Here is a 22,798-nt window from a genome sequence, read left to right as displayed (position 1 = left end):
CCTCTCAATATCTCCATTGGCTAAATGATTCTGAAACCAGCAACTAGCTGGCAACATGCATGAAGTTGGAAAGAGAAGAACAAAGTTTGTTTTTGTGCATTTTTCCTGGTTTCAAAGTTCTGATTATAGTTCAAATTTGGCTGTTTTTCCCCTAGTATCCAAAGCTCATGAAATGAAAAAGACGCAGGTGTACTAGGAAAAAGGTATTATTTGGTACTGGAGTAATAATCATCAGATAAAAGAGAAAATTATAAATGTTATTCAGAAAATGGAGGTTGGTTTATTTAAGAATTAAAATATCAAAGGGCAATTATTTTAGCTTTGTTTTGAACATTTTTTAAATCTTATAAATTCCAACAGTTGTTTAAAGTCTTTGTTATGACAACTACCTGTATGCATATATTGAAAACTATCTGAAAAAAGAGTACTTTCCGGTGAACTCCTATAAATCTTTTATGGCTCTACTCCACATGAAACTGTAGGGAACTGTAGAGGTTTAATTCACCTTTCCACAACTCCCTGAATAATCTCAGAAAATAGTACTCTACAGTTAAGTTTACTTTCCAGTAGTCTCTCTATATGGATTCAATCGTATATCCATATAAATTACTGGATCAACAATGGCAATGACATATAAATACATATAGATATTTTTTCAGTTGTGGACTGGAAATGAGATCAGTAACTCATAATCTAGTCTGCTGAATCTTTCAAGGAGTAAACTTCTGATCCCCCGCCCTTTAATATTAAAGTCCATCTTTGCTGATACTCTATCCCATTCATTAATGCTGTTTTCTTTTTAAAACAAGAAGGAAAAAGTTGAACTCCACAGCCATCACCATTGGTTAGTTATGCCCCCTGAAGGTTTTCAATACCTTTATATTTTTTAATTTACCAAGGAATTTTAAAATAACTCTTAATTAAAGTTGAAGATAAAATACATATTTCAATTTGTGTTTCAAAAGCATTCAAGGACTTCTAGACTTGAATATTAATGTGGATAGCCATGCTAGATTATAAGTATGAAATGTTGCTATAATAGCTGTGGGACTTGAATTGTTTGACATTTCCCTGTGCAGAGTGTTACATTTCATAACCAGCATCAAATGGGTCTTTTGCTTTTTTTGAGATATGAACTTTGAAATTTGTCTCTCTGTGAAAGCTTGATTTCCATGGGGACTGCAAATTGTTTAGTTTTAGAAGGCCCCACTTCACTTAATTAATGCTCGTGAGGTACCAGTGGATTGCTCCTAATGGCTTTCATTCGGATTTTGTCAGCATTTCTTACAATTACATATTAATTCAGAAATTCTCAAAGAAAGTAAAAGTAAAATAAAATCAGACAGGTTTATTCCCTGATGAACTACAGTAAAATGAACAACCCAGAGACTGGAAGCTAGAACTGGTAACAGTGTCGGAGTAGGAGACTAAGAATACCTTGAGAGTGAAGGTGAAACTATTCCCAAATTCTCCATAAAATACAACCTAGCATAGACTGTGATATAAGGGATTAGAAGGAGTAGGCCAAATGTACACTTACATACTATCACTCCATTAACCTTACTGAACTAGACAATGGACAAATTTGGTCCGCTGAGTAGTAAACATGAAAAGGAGAAACTGCATGAAGAATTTGTCATCTCAGTTATAAAAAAAAAACTTTTGAAAAAAAGCACATTATAAGTAATAGGAAAGTGGTATCTGAAAGTGAGACAAGGTTCCTTGGGTGAATTTGATATCTTTTATTAGACCAGCCCAAATGGTTGGAGAATAGTTATTAAGCAAGCTTTCCGGTTCAAAAACCCTTCGTCAGGCTAAGGAAGCTTCAGCAGTTGGTGTGTCATCTGAAAGTGAAGCATTCTTTTACATGGATTTTCTGAAATTTCTATGCATGGTTGTTTGAAATTACTGGTGCAGAGATATTTGCCATGGCGCAACAACTTACAAGAACAGTGGGTTTATTTTCAACAGTTCTCTCAACTGAACAGACCCAGACTGTAAAACCCTTGATCATATTGAATAGCACTTTAAACCTTGGGCATGGTAAAGATAGGTACAGGTACAACAGAACTGGTGTGGAATATGATGTTACTCAGCATGGAATTATCACAGTCCGACCCATAACGATTGCCTCTTGTTTATAGAGAAAGTCAGGGCAATGTGCAGAAAGAGCTGCACTGATAACTGGTGATTCTGTGTATTGGGCAACTACTTGGTCATTTGTGTGCTTACATTTGCATTAAATAATCATGTATTGTATACGAAACATTTAGGTTTGTGTGCAGCCCATAGCCTCTAATTGTTTTGAGGAAGCTCAAAGTTTCCTGGTACTATGAGCGTTTGCAAATAGGAGCTATGACTAAAGACGAAAGTCAAAGGAAGAAAGCAGTTAAGCATAAATGTCAGTCTTGCTGCCATAGGGAAGAAGTAATCAAAATAACATGGTTTGGGGAGTCTAGAAGCTGATACAAATACTGAGGTGCTTCTTTCAGGTCTTGGACAGAGCCCCCAGGACATCTGTTGCACCACCTACAGTATTGCCTTAGCCTTTCCTAATGTTTTTTTTTCTAATCTTCTTAGGGGTAGATATTTGGAGATTTGGCTTCTTTCCTCTTTTGACAGACATTCATCCCTGTACAATGTCCATGACTGATTTTTCATGGGTATGATCCCAAGACCTTCGAATTCAGTAGGGTATCTAGTTTTCTGGCTCAAAATGGAGTCCCCCAGAACGTTTATCATTTTTTGATAGTTAGTGATGTTTGTGTTCCCCACATTTCTGATCCCTAGAGAGACTGTATTGGCTACTCAAGTTCTAGTGAAGGGCACTGGCTATGTGGTGCCGCCTTTCACACCTTATGCCAGCATCTAGCGACTACTATTAATGGGCATTTTTAGATGCATATGCGATGCAGCACCAGGCACTTTTGAAAGCACCCAGAGCTGCGTTGCATGCATTTGTCTAACTGGTGAAACATACATCAGTGCTGAGAAAATGGCAGCGGCGCACTTTTGAACTAGAACAGATCACAGGTGTTTTAGTTCAAAAGTGCACCGCCATTTTCTCAGTGCTCATGCGCATTTCTCCATTTATACAAATGGACGCGATGCAGCACTGGGCATGTCAGCTGGATCTCTGGCACATCATAGCACAAAAAGGTACGGGTATAAATGCCCAATATGAATTGGCGTGTGTGGCAACATCAGCACTTGTCTGGAATTCATAACATGACATGATATCTAATACTCTGAAAGAGCACAACCCTCTCTAAACATGTGAATTTCACTACTCTTCACCCCCTTTTCTTCTTATCATCTAGGTGCATAAGTCTATCAGGATTTTCTTTTGGGTATAAGGTTCCATGTATGGTAAGTTGTCTTCTGGTCATCTCCACCTCCTTCATTCATATTATTGATATTATTTATATTTTGCTGTGATTGTTCCAAATGTCAATCAGATAATTTTAGTGTGCAAGCTGCTGGACTAGTATATAGTAAAGGACTGTAAATAACTTATGTTATCCATATCACTTTGATTCATAGATTGTGAGACTGGAAGGGACCTCAGAAGATCATCGGGTCCAGCCCCCTGCACCATGCAGGAAAGAGAATTGGGGATCAGGTGACCCCAGCAAGGTGACTGTCTAGTCTCCTCTTGAAGACTGCCAAGGTAGGTGATTGCACCACCTATGGAGGACGCTTATTCCACAGTCTGGATACCCTGACTGTGAAGAAGTTTTTCCTAACGTTGAGCCTGAATTGGTCTTCCAGGAGTGGTGGAGATGATAGTACATAACTTTTCTCCCCTCCTTTTCTGCCTCACCATGTGGCTTTAATTTGCTCTCAATAAATAGGAAGAGCAATAAATCTGTGTGACATCACTGTTTTTAGGCCTGATTCAATTTTACGGCCAATTACTAAAGAGAAGCAATTCAAATACTAAGGCTGAGGTATATTTCTGAATTGCTATATCTATAGCTACAAAGCCATTTTCTGTCATGGTAAAAAATTATTTTAATTTCCAAAGGCATCCAAAGCTTCCAATAGTTTCTGATTGTACCTTCTCCACAATGGCAATAAATGCTGTCTCTTAGTTAATATCACTTACTTGGAAAATTGAAGATTTAAAAAAGTGAATCTTTTACATTATTTTACCTCTTTTGATTTGTAAACCAGGTAACAAGTGCTACAGTGTTTTCTTTTTTTAACCACTCAAATATACAAGCATCTAAGGACACCAAAGTGGGTAGGTATCAGAAAGATCAACTAAGGCAAATGTAATCAGGATGATGACTAAGAGTACATAGTAGGTTGATGAAGCAGGCCAGATTTGGGTGGCCCAATCCAGTAAGGCAGAATGATTTTTATCTAATGACTAAACAGAAAACAAGAAAGGTGCAAATAAAGAACAAAACAAATGAGAGGGAAAAACAGAAAACAAAACTGAAATCTAACTAATTTTACATACCAATGATTTGGAGTGGGGGGAAGAAGTTTTTCAATAAAAGTATAGAAGTTTTAATACGGACTATGCACTAATTTGCATTATGCTAAAACTATCTTTCCCAACCAAGATTAAGACTGCATCTCTTCCAGTGAGTACTGCACTTCAGAACAATTTTTTTCTCTTCCTCAAGGTACCATGAGAAAATTATCTTTCTCTTCCCTAGAAAATAAAAAAAGACACTTCCTATTTGGAGTTTTCCAAATTAATTAAAGTCTTTTGTCAGTAAGGTTTGAACATGGGATTGTCAGATCCACACCAGTCATCTATCACTTGGTGTAAATGACTAAATCCATTAACTGATAACGGTGTTTAAGCAGAAACCAAGCACAGACAATTTCAACTGGAATAGGTGAATCAGACACGTTACAAACCACTAAAAACAGAGCATTATAATGAAAACTGTTAAGTAACTTTTACTATAGGCTCAGGTACTGCTCTTTCTCTGCCATGCAAAAGTGTTAATGCAGAACAAAACCAGAATATTTATTCTTTATGCAATGGCATTATGTGGGGTGGGAGAGTAGGGCATGTATCCTGGATGCCATCTAAAAGGATGGGCATCATAAGTAAGGGCAGGGGGAGCGCGCCTCTCTGTGCTGTCCCATGTTCTGCCTGCACTTTCTGGCTGCAGAAGCAACCAGCATAGACAATGTGCATCACAGAGGCCAAAGCATTAAGGCAACTGTCATTTGGTAGAGCAGCAGTAGAGTTTAATGAGGCACTGAACAAGCAATTAGGAAGACAGAAGGATAACCAGAAGTGTAGTTATGCCAGCCAAGACTGGGAAGGTAGTAAAGGAGAGTATTCACCAGGTCAAAGGAAGTTAACAGATTTAGGGCTGAGAACTGTTCTTCTGAATGAGCTGGTAGGAGTTTATTAGTAACTGACACTCTGGTAGAATAGAAAGCAGGAAGCCAGATAAGTGAGGACCAAGAAAAGGAAAGGAAGCCAATAGAGAGCGAGCACCCAGCACTACCAGCATTCTGGAGACAAAGAAACTAAGGAAAGGACAGACCCCTCTTTAGAGAGGGGAACTTGACTCAAGGATGGATTTTTTTTTTTTTTTTTTTTACAAGATTGGGAGAAAAGACTTCAGTGGAAACTGAGCCAACCAGCAAAAAGAACAGACAAAGAAAAGGGAGGGGGACTATAGATAGCGGGAGATGAAGAAGCATGAGATAAAAGGAACAAGTTAATGGCAGACAGAATTGAAAATAGACAAGGAACAGGAGTGGAGAGAGGGGAGCTAAAAATATGGGTAAATTAAGGAGGGGAAAGAAAAAGGAGAGGTTATACTAGAATAGGATGATTGTTTTACTCCAGTTTTGGCGCACATACTACAAATTACCCCTGAGCCCTTCCCAAGTGCCACTCTGATTCCCGCACCTGCCTAATCTGCTGCTCTGCTTTCTGCTCCCTGTCTGCTAAGATTGAATCAATTCACCCTTGGACTTTTTGACTGCCTGTACTTAGCCCAAGACGTCAGAACTTCATTTTGATGTCTCACCCGAAAATAAACACTCCAGTGGCACAGGCCACACTAACTTTGTGCTGAGGCCCTGGTTCATTGCTGTCAGAAAGTGAAGTATGCTACCTACTATATTGCCAATCTCATTTCCCACAACGGACAGTTTTCCTATGACATTATTCAACATAGTAATCTTCCTGAAGCCACTAGTATGGGAAACAATTGCAGAGAAAATCCTATCCTCCAATTTGTTGAAGTGCATTATTTCAATGCAGTGGCTATGATACTAATTATACTATGATAATATAATTAATGAACACTACCTACACTAATTCTGTCCACACAGTAGATAGCTTTATCCTTTTGGTTTAAGACCAACATTTTCAAATCTGAATGTCTTGAGCTAGGGAGTAACCTAGCTTTCCACAACTTTATTTAGGCATCTAAAATAAAAGAACACACTTTATTTAGGAACCTAAGTATGGTCTCAGGAATCTAGCTTTAGCCACATAGGTTTGAACATTCAAACTAAAATATTTCTCTGTATGTGTTCATGAATGGTTGTTTGTACGTATGTGTGCTACAGAGAAAAAATGTTGCCGTTGACAACAAAACAAACAGCTGACAAACCATCTAATTACTCTTACCAGAGCAAACAGTATGTGGGTGCTAAATTGAACAGCTGGTTGGTACACAAAATAACCAATTTAAGAAGAGAGGGGCTATTACATGGATGTAAGCAGCAAACTATTTAGGAGTCTAACAAAGCAAAGCAATATAAATATGTGATGAAATCATGAATAGCTTTAAAAAAAGCCATTAACAATTCTACCAGTTGTAATTTTGGGTATGCTATTGCTTTGTTGTAGGCACATTATGATTACAGTTTATATATTATGTATGTTATAATATCTGTGTTTTTTATATTCACCAATACAAATAATGTTACACATAATTTTAAAATATATTACAATTATATACATTTATATAATATGGCAATATTTGTTTTTGCATTAGTAAAAATCTTTCTGTAGCACATGTACATATAAATATAATTTCATATAAATATAAATGCATAAATATGTATTCATTTATAGTTTATTACACATGATTTCCCCCCGCCCCCATGACTGCTCCAGCAGTGAATTTTCCTTTAATTCAGATGTTCTGCAACACAAAAGAAAACATTTGCCCAGCCTCTTTCTGAGATCTACACTTCATCTGTGTGCCAAGCTGGAACGGGGAAGTCATAAACAGAAAATGAAAAACAGTTTAAAAAGTAAAAAAATTGATGCTGAAGGCTAGCCTGCAAAAGGAATGAAGATCTGACCTATAAGAAGGTGAATAGGTATAAGCAGATTTCTACATAATTGGTAATATGCTTTTACTACAAAAGCTTCCTTGGTAACAATTAGAGAACAGTTTTTTGAGTCCTCAGGAAGAACGCAGGACTGATTAACCAATCTTTCAGACAGGAGAAGATGCCCATTTTCTTTACAAATTGCTGCCGCAGTTTCAGCTATTATCAATATGTTGATAAATATGTATGTAACTACAACCCAGTTTAAAAGAAGGAAAATTAAAGATGACATTCAACACTTTCAAATTGAAGTAATGGACAGACCATGTGGCCATAATCCGTGGAGACTATGGATTCTAAAACCCAGTAATGGGTGTAAAGACATATTTTTTATCCTACATGATGCATTAGTTTGGGCTATTTTAGTTCTAAAATCTGTCAGAACTGGTGCCTTAAAATAACTATATAGTAAAAGTGTTGTTCAAGAATTCAGTCTTGAGTACTCATCTGATAAAAAGACAACTGCTAAAACTACTGAAGCCTTGGGAAAACTTTAATAACTTGCTGAGGGACTAAAACATAGCTAAAACCAATAATTGCTTGTCTAAATAAACCAAATATAGTTATCTTTGGCAAGACTGTAATTGGGATCCTTTGAAAAACTTTCATTTTAAATGTTTTAATTTTAAGAAATGTTATGTTTGCCTTCTCGAGATGCTGAGCAATTCATATCACGCTATTTTTATCAACACAGTAAAATAATAATAATAATTCCAAGGCAAAATATTTATTTAGCAATTCATAAATATACAGCCATAAATTGAAAACACCAGCACAATTAATTATCTTTTGAATAGCCTGCAACCGTTACAAAAAAGGATACTCATTAAACAATGATCCTAAGGACATTCAACAACAAACTTTATTGTTTTTTTGCCAAATCAATGCATTTCCTTGTCTATCAGCACAAGACTATAGTGACTATCATTTATTTTATTAGCCACGTACCATGGTTGAAACTGTATCATAACTATTACTTTTTCAAATTAACTGCAGATGAAAACATATTACATTCTACAGCTATCACCTCATTCCTCTCCATGATTACTAAATAATATTCCTGCCTGTTCTGGAGCATGGAGTGTTCAGAAGGCTACGGCATGCAAAGGACAAGAAATAGCATGTTTCCTGTAACCGAAGGGTGGATTCTCTTACTCACATCAGGAAGGTGGATAGGAAAGGAGGAACTTGTGGAGTTTCCAGCCTGTACATGGAGACAGATGTGTTAGACTGTTTGTCCTAGTTCCTGGTGAAATAGGAGATGGGGGAAAGTGTTAATTATGATGTTATTTGGAGAATAAAATGTTGTCACTTGACCATAGAAATTGGGCTTGGTCAAGTCCTTGGTCTATATATGGAGGTTAATAAGTGACAGCTTAGTGACTCTGACACGTAAAGACCATAGTAACTGAACGACAGTCTGTGGCTGAGTCTTTGAACAATGTGTAGTACAGGTGGAGCTTCTTGATCCATCTTTGAAAAAAAGAATATCGGTGAATGCTTGAAAATGAAAGGGGGGAAAAGTAAACCAAAGCAGTCTGTTAACTGTTTTCAAATTGTTTTTTATCTGAAGTTAACAAACAAATTTATCCAAGAACATAATTCAATTACTCCAATTAATGTGTACAAAACAGCGAACAAGAGTCACAACTTGCCAGTGGGAGAGGCGAGAACAGAACCCAGAACTCCTGAAATTAGCATCACACTACAACCCCCCCCCCCCAAAAAAAATGTTTCAGAGAGACAAATCTCCAAAACAAAACAGCTTTCTTCAAAATCTCATTGTAGAGGAAGTGGCAAGCTGAGCAACCAATGTAGCTAGGTACAGACGTTACACCTTGCTCTAAGCAGATAGAAAGTGCTCTAAAGCCGTAACTGAGCAGATGTCCGTGGCTTTTAGAGTGGTTTAAAAATGGCGGAACATGCTCTAAGTTAACCCTTGATGGATGAGGTATTAGACTAAAGTACCCAAGTCAGTGACAGCCTCCGATCCCAACACAGCGTGCAGCTTTGCCAGGGGTGCAGAGTGGGGCGGGGGGTAGTGAGGGAAGGGGGATTTCTGTCTCCACAGCTGTCCTGGCCCCACAGCGCACTGCTGCTTGGCCAGGGGAGTTGGGGGGGAAAGGGATCTGGGGTCTCTTCCCCCCAGATGCTGCTGACAGTGGCCAGCTGGAGGGGGGAGGGGGCACAGCTGGGGAGAGGGGCCATTCCGGTAGCCTCCTGGGAGGCATGCAAGAGTGCTCCCAGTGGCTACCGTGGGCAAGATCCAAGCCCTCCCCACCATACAGCAAACGTCTGTTTGGTTTGCTTGTGTTTTAACTTAAAGCGTTGCAAGTAAAGTGCGATAGAGCACTTCCACCATAGGCTTTTTGAACATCTGTACTTAGCTCAGAGCTGTTGAAATTAATATCATGCTCCAGTCAAAAAAACCCCCATGTTTCAGAAAGACAAATCTGCAAAAGGAAACAGTTTTCTTCAAAATCCCATTGCAGAGGAAGTGTCAAGCTGAGCTACCAAGGTGTACGACATCAGAAAGGAGTTTAGAAACCGACCAAAATGCAATGATTGCTAACTGGGAGCAACAGAAAACAAGAGAGCACCAAGAGCATTTTTACACATGCTCTGCAGGTGGAGGGGAGAGGCACTTTAATCAGAGCGGCTCTAAGAGCTGCTGTTATTAAAGCGCTTGCAGCATCTCATGTATCAGTGTCCCCATGTTTTAAAATAGCGGCAGGGGAGCTTTAACTAAAACTCATTCAATGAGCTTTAAAGTGCCCCCACCACTATTTTGAAGCGCAGGGATGCTGGTACACGAGATGAGGCGGCTGGCTGGAGCACTCTAATTAGCACTTTGGCAGACTTGAATAATTGAGTCTGCTCTGATGAACTGTAATTACATGTCTACAGGCACCCCAAGCTTCCAAAATAATGAAATATACTCAAGAGAATGGTTAGCAGTCTTCACAAAGTCATAAAAGTAGATGCATTTGCTTCCTTCATAATAAAATCTAGCTGGACTTTATTTTTAAGAGACGTAAGTGCTTTTGCCTGGAAATTTCAGTGGTTGTCTACGAGTTATAACAGTGTTATTAAATAAAGTGTTACTTGAGTAGCTGTATTGATATATAGAGGTAAGACTTTGTTTTCCTTGAGAAAATAAGTGTTTTATGAGGAACCTTTTTTCCTCTGAAGAAGAAAGTCCCACAAATAATATATTTAAACATATATTTAAAAACAAACCCTTTGGATAAACAGGATTTTGGTCTCAGGAAATTTTGTATCAATTCAACACATTTCATGAGTACATCAAATAGAGTAAGGCACAATAAGAATAAAAAGACTAATACTAAAGCACTATGTTTATAAGCTAACACTTGCTAAATGCATTTTGTTTTAACTGCATATCAGAAAATACAGTTTCCAAAGTAATAAAAAAAAACATTGTAAAGCAATTCATCATTTCATACAAAACCATCACACAGCACAAATCTTGTTAACCTTTTGAAAATACCCAAAGGCTTATTACAAGGCTACTGTATCCTGGACTAACAGAATATCACAGTAAGGTATTTACTGTCCCTTAAAAAGTCTATTAGTTAAAAAAAATAATACGTTTTAGTTAGTGGGATTTTATCAAGGTCTATTGGACAAAACTGGGATAAAGCTTGCTGTGCCAGACAGTGACGTAAGTTAAATTAAATTACCTTTAGGAAATCATTAGGGAAATTTATGAGAAATCATTCTTCAAATGATGCTAGACAATACATTATTTTTCAACTGCATTAATGCAGACTTCTACAGATTAATGAACATTACAGTGAAATAGCTTACACAGAAAAGGTGACTACATTTTATCTTAACCTATTACTCTTCCCCGCTCTTAGAAATTAAATGATGCTACTCATTTTCAAACAGATTTGTTTTCAGAAAGGCTGATTTATTTGCTTCTCCAAATGACTGACCTGTTACAAGAAATATTGCATATTAAATTCTACTTACTGAAAATATGCATTTATGACATTTAAATTTTATTCCCCAACGTAAGCACTTAATTTTATTATAATTGCTATCTGGATCCAACTTTATGGCCATTCTCAAACAGAACTGCATGAATATCTGAGAAGCAAGGCACAATCTCTGGTTATTCTATGGAAAGACATGCACTCACAGTAAAAAGCCTGGCCCCACTGAAGTGAATGGCAAAAATTCTGTTAACCTCAGTAAAAGAGAATTTCATCATGAAAGAGTAATAAATGCGCATTGACATTGAAGCCAGGATTTATTTTTAGCTCAGACTTGAATTCTTCTGTCAGTTCACAATATAATAAGAAAAGTCTTTACCCAATTTTGTCTGGGTAAAGACTGCAAGATTGGTGATCACGCAGGGCTTGAGCTTATACCCTTGGAGTCCATGGGCACTCTGCCATTAACTACAATGAAAGCAGTATCCAACACACAGTCAATATGTTATTGTTTCTGAGTGGGGATTTTACAAACATCAGCTTGCTAGAGTATTTAAACAGTAAATTTGTTGTTAGATACCATGCTGTACATTCATGTTTGTTTATGTGAAAACTCAATATTCTTCTGAAAGGGAGAATATTCCCTTCCAAGCTTGTTCTCTGTTCTACATGTATACTATAGTTATGGCTGAAAAGGCAGCTTCTATAAAAGCTGCTGCTTTCAAGATGCTTATATCTTTCTGCAAATAGTAAACCTGCATTAAAAATTCTCAAGTCCATTGTCAGGCTGTAGGTGATGCTTTGGAGCAGGCTAAATACCCATTTTCTAGTTATCGACGTATCAAAGAAAGTTATTTCCCGTCCTTGAAGAAATTTCAGTTATTATTCAAACATCACTTGCAATGGAGCTAACCAGAAATGAGGAAAAATGTCTTTAATATGATCAAAGAACTTTGGTTTTAAATCAGCCATTAACATTCTTGGAGAATCTGAAACTTTAGAATTGCAGATTGTGCATGCACCAGTCAGAATTTTCTCTTATTTATTTAAGGTTTATCTTAAGCTCCCTTTTAGGAAGGTGTTATGATGTATGTATCTCAAATTCAGCACTCAACTCTGTACCCTACTTGAATAGCATAGTCAATTATTCCCATTTAAGAATTATGCTTTTATTTGAATGTCTGATCATTTCTGTAGAAACAGGCCCTTGAAAGCACTCCTCACTTTTGGCAACATTTGAAATGAATGCCTTACTTGGCACTGTGAACACCAGACCCACGTAATATGGCAACATATGTACCCATGAGGGTTCAGCTTTCCAGTCCATCCCATCCCATCCCATCCCATCCCATCCCATCCCATCCCATCCCATCCCATCCACTTGCTATAAATGGTAAAATTTCAGGCACTCTGTAGAACTGATGGTATTCCTGTGGCTATGCTTAAGGGTTAATGAAATGTCTTTTGACTATGTACTCTGATAAATGCAAATTAACATTTGTTTTTATTTACTTCAGAATTTTTCTATTTTATTTTTACTTCCATCTTAATCCATGATTTAGTGTATTTTTAATATTTTATTAATTTGTATGAAGCAATTCATATTTTTCAGTTCTGAAAATCAGGTCCTTTACAGAGGTCCCAAACTGCACCTCAGTATTGGGGTACCCAAAATCATTTTTGAAAATTAGACTCTTCCTCTTCTTTCCCTAATAGTGTGTGTGTGTGTGTGTGTACACGTGTGCGCGCACGTGCACATACATGTAGGTAGGTAAACAAATGTGTACGTGCGCACGCGCGTGCACATACATGTAGGTAGGTAAACAAATACACAAATGCATGCTCGAGCAAGGACATTCACTGCAAAATGCCACACTAATACATTGTTAAACTTGAGATTTTAAATGCACCAGAAGAAAATAATTGAAAATTATGACTTTCACACCGACTTTAACTTGTTTATACTTCAAAGTGCCAAATCTTGCAATCTTTTTTAGGCAAAACTCCAACTGTTTTCAGTAAGGATGGGAGAATTTGGCCAGTGCGTACAAGGACACAACTTTGACAATAATAATTAAAAAAATCCAGTCCATATAAATATATGGGACTATATACACAAATTCCATATAACACGACATATCATTTCACTAACGCACATTGAGTGGGAGCCTGCTCTCAGTAGCATGGAAGTAATCAATTTAAGGAGAACCAGAAAGCAGAATCCAGCCCTCTATTTTCATTCTGTAGGCTAGGGACAGAAATTACACAAACTGGTATAAATGATTGGAAACCAATTCAAATCTGTAACACAACAGAAAAAGTTCAGGGCACGTAAACTGCTTTCAAAATGGCCAAACCCAGTTTAAGATAAACCTGGATGGATGTAGTAGCAGACTTAATGGATTTAGGTTAAATCAGTTTATTGAACTTCTGTCCCAGATCCCCTCCAGATTCAAGTTAACTCACAGTCCCCCAGCATCCCAGGATGCTTTGCATCTCCCTAGGAACCCCCCATTTGCAGGCTGGGTGGCTATCTTTGGCTCAAGCTGTATTCTCCAGCCAAGCAGGGAGGCATGCTGTAGCACCCCCTGGCTTATGCCCTGGGTCACTGCAGGCATATGGCTGCATTTCCAGAATCAAAAGTGAATGTCTGTTCATTTGCTTATTGGTTTGATCTACACAGCTTAGACTAACTTGTGAAGCCTGGGGCTTTTTGACTGTCTGTACATAGCCCAACAGAACAATGAAAGACCAATTTCCTGTCTGAATCTGGACTTTTTTTCTAGCACTCATGCAGCCAAAGGTTTGAAAAAACATTGTTTTCCAGCCATGTCCCTTTCTACATCCTCATTAGTGGAGGTGATTTCAAGTTCTTTTAAGATAAGAAATTAAAAATATCAATTGCAGAATGAAAAACCTTTCAAAGCCGTGGCTGCAGGGAGACATTTTGCTTCAGGGATTCCTGATGTTTCCCAAAGGTCCCAGTGCACAGAGCATGAGTAATCACTCCTATACCTTTGTGAATACAGCTGTCTAGTTTCTACTTCCCAGTGCATGGTGGGGAAGCAAAGCCACAAAATACCTCTCTTTGCACTCCTTGAGGCACAGTGAACACCTTCAAGGCAGAAAAAATAGAATACTGCCTGAGCACATCAACTAGGACTCAGTTTCCTATTTTGACTACCACTGAGTAGCCCCAGATTGGCATGGCATACCTGATATGTGAGCTATTTAAATAAAACATGCACACATTTAAATGGTTAAATGCTATTGACAAACAGCAGCACCAGAAATTTATTTCTGTAAATATGATTTATTTTTTAAACTAAAACATTCAGAAAAAAATCTATGGGCATTCAATAGTACTTATGTATGTTACATATTTGGAGGCATCTTATTCTTGGATTTCAATTTTTTTTAACACGCCAATTCAAGTGGGACATTCCCAGGTTTGTTTGTTTGTTTGTTTTTAAGCTTTAAGGGGATAATTTAATCAAGGGGACTTGGAATGAATACAGAGTCTTTCACTTCTAGAGCCCCAAACTCAGGTTAGCCCAGGTAACTAATGATAAAACAGCTGTTATCTGAAGACTGCTCAAATTTGGTTGTTTCAGTTTAGTCCTTAGAGACCATGTTCACATTGCAGAAACTAAACATATTGACTACTTAAGTAGTCAAGGATGAGATGCACATGGAGAATGAACTACTCTTATGCTCTGTGAAGTGGTTCCTTCCAATATGGTATTTGGGGCACATTGGGAGGGTAGTTAGTGTGAATCTTGCTACAGATCTTATACCTATACTGGGGCTACAAGTAGAATTTTAATCTCTAGGGCAGTCAATTTTGAACCATTTAAAATCATTATATATGCTTAAAATAATACTTTAAAAACAAACAAACCAGAAGACATTATAAAAAGACCTCTTATGAAATATGGGTACCTGACATACTGCTGGGAGTTATAGATAAGTAATCATTCTCATTCTTCTTTGTCACCAATATCACCTGCCAAGAGAAGAGAGAGAAAACAAATGTGATACATCCATAGACTTGTGTAAGGCATTTTTGGTGCTGGATGTCACAGTCCATGTGTGCTGCCATACCTCATTACACCAAATGCCAGACACTCTGCACCATGCACAACAAAACCTCACCTTGCTATGTCTCCAGATGCAGAGAATCTTTTCATCTCACAGCATACACTGACACACGAGAAGACTTGTTTTCACCCATCCCATGAAATCTTCACATAGGGGACTTACTCCCTGATAATTTTGCAAAGGTTCCACTGGGCTCTCATTAACATGCAGCTTTAGAGCATCAATTGCATATGGGAGAATTTAGCATTTTAGGCATGCATGCAGGTCTTTAATTCTTTCCTTATGCTGTTGGATTTAATGAATTCTTTATATTAGTCAGAAGTGCAGAGTCCCCTGCCTTCTGTTATATTGATTACACAAAGTTTAACATGCAAGTGTTTGAACCTTTATAAATTTCTAAAACTCCAAGTCTGAGAGCTGGTGATTTCCACCATAACAGTATGTTCTTTTTCCCCCCACAAAGCTATTCTCTATTTTATGAAAAGCATTATACTATATACAACAGTAGGGGGATCTGAACTGTCCCTAGGACTATAAAGTTGTGGTCAGGAGAGCTTTATACCTACAAATGTTGCTCACTCTCACTACATGCACATACTGGCTAAGTGCAGACATTCAGGGGGAGGTTCGCGAAAGGTTAGATTGCGTTAAAAATGGTCACCCAATCTAAGGTAAGTTGGGATGAAGGGGCTAGCAGTGGAGGCTGAGGAGAATCAGGGGAGCTATCAGGCAGTGTCCATGGGGGATTGATGGGGCCCAGGAGGATTTGGTGGGATTGTGGAACATGTGGGGTCCACAAAGGGGCTCGCGGGGGGACACCAAGGGCTATTTTTAGCCCTCTGATCCCCGCCATAAACCTATCCCCCATCCCTCTTGATCCTCCCTGTACCAACACTTACTTGCTCTGCTCCCAGCAGTGGTGAACACTGATAAATCTGGCACCAGAAGCAGCTTGTGAGAGCGGGGCTGGCTGGTCCATAATGGGGGATAAGGAGCTGGGGGTTTAAAAACAGCCTGGTGCCGGGGGGCAGGTAGGAAAAAAAGCATCCTGGAGGCTGAGGCTAGGCTCTTCCAAGCCTGGGGCTGCACAGGTAACTCTACTGAAGTTCCATTCACTGGTCTAACCTAGACTTGTTAAGTGTCAGTGTATATTGATCCAGGTCTATCTCAGACTGGGTTCCACTATCTTTAGATCAGTCTATGCATGCAGATCTTCTGTAGTGTTTCAGGTTTAGATTGATTTCCTATCACTGAGTGCAAGTCTAAGTGTAAGGCCTGTACCTGGGTGAACTAAATTAGATTGGGTAGCCATTTTGAACCAAATCTAACCACCCCTAACCCCACTAATGTCTGCACTTAGAATAGTAAAATCCCTCTACTGAGAAGTTGCAAATGTTGCGGCCTTGCATGTCTGTTCTGAATTGAAAGAGAAATCAGGCAGAACCTTGGTATTTTCTGATTGTGAATTGTTTACTTGATAGTATATTCAAAACTTCTGGAAGAGAGAGATCAAAAAACAGCACAGGGGCAATCTCTTATTTCAAGACCCCCAGCCCAAACACTACCATCCTGTTCCTCGGGAGCAACTTTGCCCCCAGAATTGTCACTAGGAGGTGAGACAGTGGCAGAAAACAAACTCTCCTGCGGTTTGCGACAGCGTCTCCAGTAAGAAGTACCATCACAAAACAAATAGAAAAAGAATGGTAGGACTAGGACTGTAAACAGATGTTACATTTCTCCTGGGAGAAAGCCTGTCCAGACATCCTATAGACTTTCACATGCATTGTACTACTTCAAGTACCTGTGAAGTATGTTAGATAAAATATGCTGTGTGCCTCTAAGTTATTTGCTCAATTAAACTTAATTGCAGTTGATTCCAAGGACAAGCCTGTCAGGCTATGTTCTCTCCCTGGCCACCTACTGGCAGAGGAGTCTCAATGCAACTTGGAAAACTGATGTGTAAAGAGCTGATCCAAGTCAAAACCTGAAACAGTCAGAACCACCTTAAATGAGAGGTCTATTACAGCCTATATGTAACAACTAGCAAACTGCCCATCAGGAATGCCATGGGGAGTAGGACCAGTGGGTGGGGATGGAGCACTGCCACCCACCACCCCATGCTGCCACCACCTCCCAGGAGCGGTGGAAATTTGCCCCACTGTCCCCTCCACCCCACTCCGCCAGCATCCCATGCTGCTGCCGCCTCAAGTGCTGCTGGCTTCGCCCTTGCCCTCGCCCCCCCCCCCGGAGACATGACAGCAGGGATGGAGTGGAGGCATGAGACCAGCACCGCTGGCCTCGCACCCACTCTTTCCCCTCCACCCCACCATGGCAGCACTCCGTACTCTGACTGGTTGTTTCACTAACCAATTGGAGTGCTCCAAGAGCATTACAGACAGACAGACAGACGGACTAAGCCCTTTAATATATAAGAATAAGATCTGACCACTTCCATTGTAACAATATAATTTTGTTTCCTGCCCAGTGATTTCTATGTACCTCATCAGCTATGTTTATCTATATCTGTCTATATATTTACACTTTACATCACAGAATACTTAAACTGATAATAGCTATATGAAATTATAATAATTTAATTACTATGCATTAAATCCTGAAATGCTTGGAGACTATACAATGTTTTAAAACAAACTATAGAAAACATAATAAAAAACAGCATCCAAAAAAAATAATGGAATATTTATTTGGAATATATCCATTTTCATAGTATTTTAAAATTATTTCAGCCACAATTTCTTTCTTTACCTAATATCTTAGTTATTCTGTTCCAATGATAACTGAATTGGATCTGGTTCTCTGTCTGCATCTAATATTTTTTTGATCAAATCTAAAAAAAAATAATTCCAAGAGAGGGAAAATTTTTCATCACAACCACAATTTTGGAAATAAATAAACAAACGATTTTGAAACATTTTGGAAATAAATGATTATGCAAGATGATTATGAGATCAAAATCAGTTTATGTTAGTTGTCAGGTAATAAGTAGTTAAATGATATTTAATAGGTAAAGTGAGTGAATTGGTAATATTAAAGAAAGTCTTTTTTTAATAGCTTAAACTTCTATTATTTACATTTCCTGTTCATATACTCCTTTGCTTCTGTGCTGTTATCTCTGTCCATTCTTTCATTGAATGTGCTATCAAGTCTATGTTCCCACCTAATTACTGGTTCATCCCACTTGAAATATTTCTCATCTCTGACTTTGAAACAGTGCTTTATTGACAGAAGAACATAAGGACATCAACAGTGCCTATCTCATATGGACATAGACTACAAGCTAACTAGAAAACAGATGAACAAAGCAAATCTGCTGTATATAATTAATGTATCTGGGACACATTTTGCTCACAGTCTCATTTTACTTCCTAATCGACCACAGTAAATATTATACTACTAGGGAAAAGAAATTCTGTAGGAGACTCTAATTTTTAAGTAATTGACTTCTACATTTTTTAAAATATTCTCTCTATATACTAATCCACCTGAGAATTTGTATATTTTACTAGATAGGAAAGTGAATGAAGGTAGAAGTTTAAAAATGCAAAGACACATCCAGAACTTCATACTCAAATCTTGCAGAGACAGCAAAAATAGCAGGGTTTTCCCTCCCACATTTTCTTTTAAAACTTTTCATATGCTACACTTACTTGCTTTAGATTAATTTGGATTTTAGTCGCGCTCCCTCTGTTCTTAAAGAGCTAATGCACAAATTTACCAGATAATAAAGTTGCTGGCATTATTTTACACATTCAGCAAGCCACTTATTATACTGTTGCTATGTAATGTCTTTTTTCTCATGAGAGACTACTCAAATTGCAATATTTCCTTTGGTAATTAAATCAAATAACTTGACTGTAAAGAAAATATGCGTCTATATATTGTAAATAATAACGGTGCTATCTGGTAGTATTACTTTAATTGAAAATCCTTTTTAAAAACTGAATCAAAGGATTCACTACTATAATGTTCCTGTTTCATCTATTCTTTAACAAATTTGTTGCAGTATATGAAAGTTATTTTAGAGGGCAAGATAGGAAAAAAATACGTAAGCCATGATTCGTGCAGGGAATGCTAGGATGAGCCTAAGGGAAACACAGCTTACCACTGCTCAAGGCGTGGCATAGCCTTTTGCAGTTTTTATTCCAACCTAGCAGATACACTAGTGGCTACCTACTTTTCATGTCATATATATCACGGGTTTGAGTCCTGAATTATGGAAGGAGTCTGGCACAGAGTCCCCCTTCAGTGGTAGTGGACAAAAATGCTCCACAGCCAGGGCTACTGTGGGAGTTAGGTAACAATATTTATTCATGTGATGTCACTGGAGTAGGGAATATTGGTAACGAGTCAGCTACATTGTGAAAACCCAAGTTAGTGTTTCCAATCAATGTGAATGGCATTTCAGTCTAGAACAACAAAAGCTTTATTCCACTCAAACTTGTAAGGTTAAAGTTTCAGCACTGAGTTGTATGAAATAAGAGGTGGAATATTTATTATTTCCACCTGTCCACACTCCCTCCCCTTAATTAATTATGTAGCTGGAACCCTTTATTATGATTTGCCTGGTATCAGGTTATCCTCTAGCTCCCTCTAGTGCACCACTAATGTCAAACCCCACTGCAAACTATGAACTAGACTGAGACGGACTGATACAGATGACAGGGGAAATCAGGAAGAAAGATCTATTAATGCAAGAGGAGTGTACTCTGGGGATAGAGAGCTAGCAGAGGACAGTCCTTAGTGGAAAGAAGAAAGGAGCCTGAAAGATGATTGGAAGAGATGCAGAAAGTGAGCGGGAGACACGGTATGGATTCGGATGTAGGTTCCACAGAGAACACAAAGTAAGAAACTGCCAAATTTAATCATGAGTTAACTTCAGTTTTATTGTCCTGATTGATGACATTGCCACAAACCTTAAATGAAATCAAAGCCTTGTAATTCACAGCTGCTTACTATTTATTTTCTTGATATTATTAGAAATTTACCAGTCAAATGACAGAATTTTTCTAGTGCAAGTTTGGGACTCTGAGTAACAGATTTACATACAACCATCTTACTTGCTCTTATTTTTTTCTCTCATTTTTATGCCCTAGTTATTCTAACATAATTAATAATCCTCGAAAATAAATAAAGTATCATTCCAAGGGTTAGAATGACTTCACCAAAATAACAAAATATTATAATGAACCCAATTGTTTTTAATTATAATATTAAGCATGAGAAGAAAGATGATTGGGTGAAAGTTTAATGAGACAAAAGGTTAAAATAACCTTCTGGCACGATGCTTTGACAAGTTTTCATCTCTTCTTTCCTTCTCCTCTGCCTCTCACCCCAGGCTACCAGAAAGCACATCTAAACTCTTTCTAGAAACAACAGTTCTTCCTAAATACTCAGGTGGATAAAAAGATCACTTTTGCCATAAACAAACTAATACTGTACAAACAGAGCCTGAAAAGAAAACATTATTCTCTTTCTACTGACATCTTGTGGGACTTTGAGGCATTTTACACGCAGTCAGACAACAGACTGAACAGGAACTCATACAGCTCAGGACCGTTCCTGCTTCCCTTGAAGACAGAATCTGGCCCATCCGGCCACATCAAGGGATTGATGAATCTCAGCAATAAGTCATTTGCTAGAATGTAACTGTGGTTTGAGGATTAAAATGACAAGCAAGCACATTTAAATACAAATAATCAAGTTTTGCAGTAGTGCAATTTGTTCTTCCCGTAAATAACTGCCTGCTAATCCTAAAATTGTCTATATGTTTACTTAATAAAAAGAAAGGAAAAAAGAATGCTTTGTCAGTGAATTCTATGTTAAAGATCAAATATTAGTCACGTTGGGGTTTTAGCCACTGAAGAAAATGGCAAAGTGCAGATATTTGGGGGGTTAAGGGAGGTTAGACTGGATTCAAAATGGCCACCTGATCTAAGGTAAATTGGGATAGGAGGGGCTAGTGGGAAGGGAGGTTGGCAGACGGGGGAGCAAGCAGACTTGGGGGAGATCAGGGATCCGCTGGAGGATTAGAGGGATGGGGGCAGGCAGCATCTGCAGCAGTGATCAGTGAGATCAGAGATGTAGGCAGCATCCAAAGGGGAATGAGAGGGCAGGCAGGATCCTCGGGAGCAATCAGGGGTGCAGGAAGTGTCAGCAGAAGGGATGGTGGGGGGCAGGAGGAATCCACAAGAGGGATCAGGAGGCAATCAGCATCTGCAGGAGTTGCTGGGGTCTGGGAGGGTCTGGTGGGATTAGGGGGGCTCAGAGAGGTCCATGGGGGAACTGGGGCGGGAGGGAGGGATCAGGGGCTATTTTTAGTCCCTGACCCTGCAGCAAAACTATAACCCTCCCACCCCTCCCCCCCACCAGTACAACTTGCTCAGCTCCTGGATGCAGCAAACCCTGATCAAACCGGCGGCACCTGGAGCAGCTTGTGGGATGGGGGTGGTGGTGAGGTCCTGGGGGGAAGGGGGGGCACTAAAAATAGCCTGGTGCAGGGTGGGAGGGGGGTGGTGCAACAAGCACAGCCTCAGGGCTGGGGCCAGCAGCTGGGCTTTTCCAGCCCGGGGGCCACACAGGTAACTGTACTGAAGTTCCATGCACCCGTCTAACCTAGGTCAACTGATTCTGATACTACAATGATCCAGGTCCATCTGAGACAGGCTTCCACACATTTTAGACCAGCCCATGTGCATGGAACTTCTGTACAATTCCAAGTTTAGATTGATTTCCAATCACTGACACCAGGTCTAAGTGTGAGGTCTGAACCTGGGATGAACTATTAGATCAGGTGGCTATTACAAACCCCATCAACCCTCCCCCGAACCCTACTGAATGTCTGCACTTAGCCAATAAGACCAAGATTTGGCAAAAAGTAGTCACTTGCGAAAAAACTCATTATGAAATGAATGAAAGGAAAAAATGGTCTTTTGTTTATGACAGAATACTGTACCCCAAGACATCTGGTTCTGTCATGATCTTCCAGTGTTATTTGGGTCACATCACATAACCTTTATGCATTTCAGTTCCCCATTTTTAAACAGACAGAATACTTCCTTTGTACTCCCTTCTTCTGTGTAGAGCTTTACATTGGGGCAGAACTCCACAGCATCTAACAAATAAGATTCTGATTAATTGGGCTGTCCAGACACTGCTGCAATACAACTACTACGTGAACTAGTTTTTTTTAATTACCCTTTTTATAGATTACCATTATTTTTAATAGTCCCTCATAATGTACTGATTCTGGAATTAATAAGTCTCTCTTTATGCTGATTTTTATCTAAGTAAAATAATTTCTTCTATTTATTTTTTCCTTTAAGGGAATGTGGCACATTACAGGAAGCAGTTTGATGTCTGTGTTATCTGTCCTGTTGTCC

The 22,798-nt window shown here is 38.7% G+C and overlaps 1 protein-coding gene across 1 annotated transcript in view; it reads right to left on the bottom strand.

Moving 5' to 3' along the window:
• The window catches only part of THRB (thyroid hormone receptor beta), a gene marked incomplete at its 5' end in the record, with an annotated part of 203,396 nt that overhangs the window by 44,152 nt on the left and 136,446 nt on the right, over positions 1-22,798 (bottom strand). The window contains 1 exon segment of the mRNA NM_001287311.2: positions 15,240-15,307. Within this exon segment, the coding sequence (NP_001274240.1) occupies positions 15,240-15,246 (7 nt within the window).

This window comes from Alligator mississippiensis, chromosome 5, assembly GCF_030867095.1.
Source record: "Alligator mississippiensis isolate rAllMis1 chromosome 5, rAllMis1, whole genome shotgun sequence".
In the NCBI taxonomy this organism is placed as follows: domain Eukaryota; kingdom Metazoa; phylum Chordata; order Crocodylia; family Alligatoridae; genus Alligator; species Alligator mississippiensis.
Note: the sequence above shows the minus strand (reverse complement) of the source record. Positions and strands in the feature narration are given on the sequence as shown.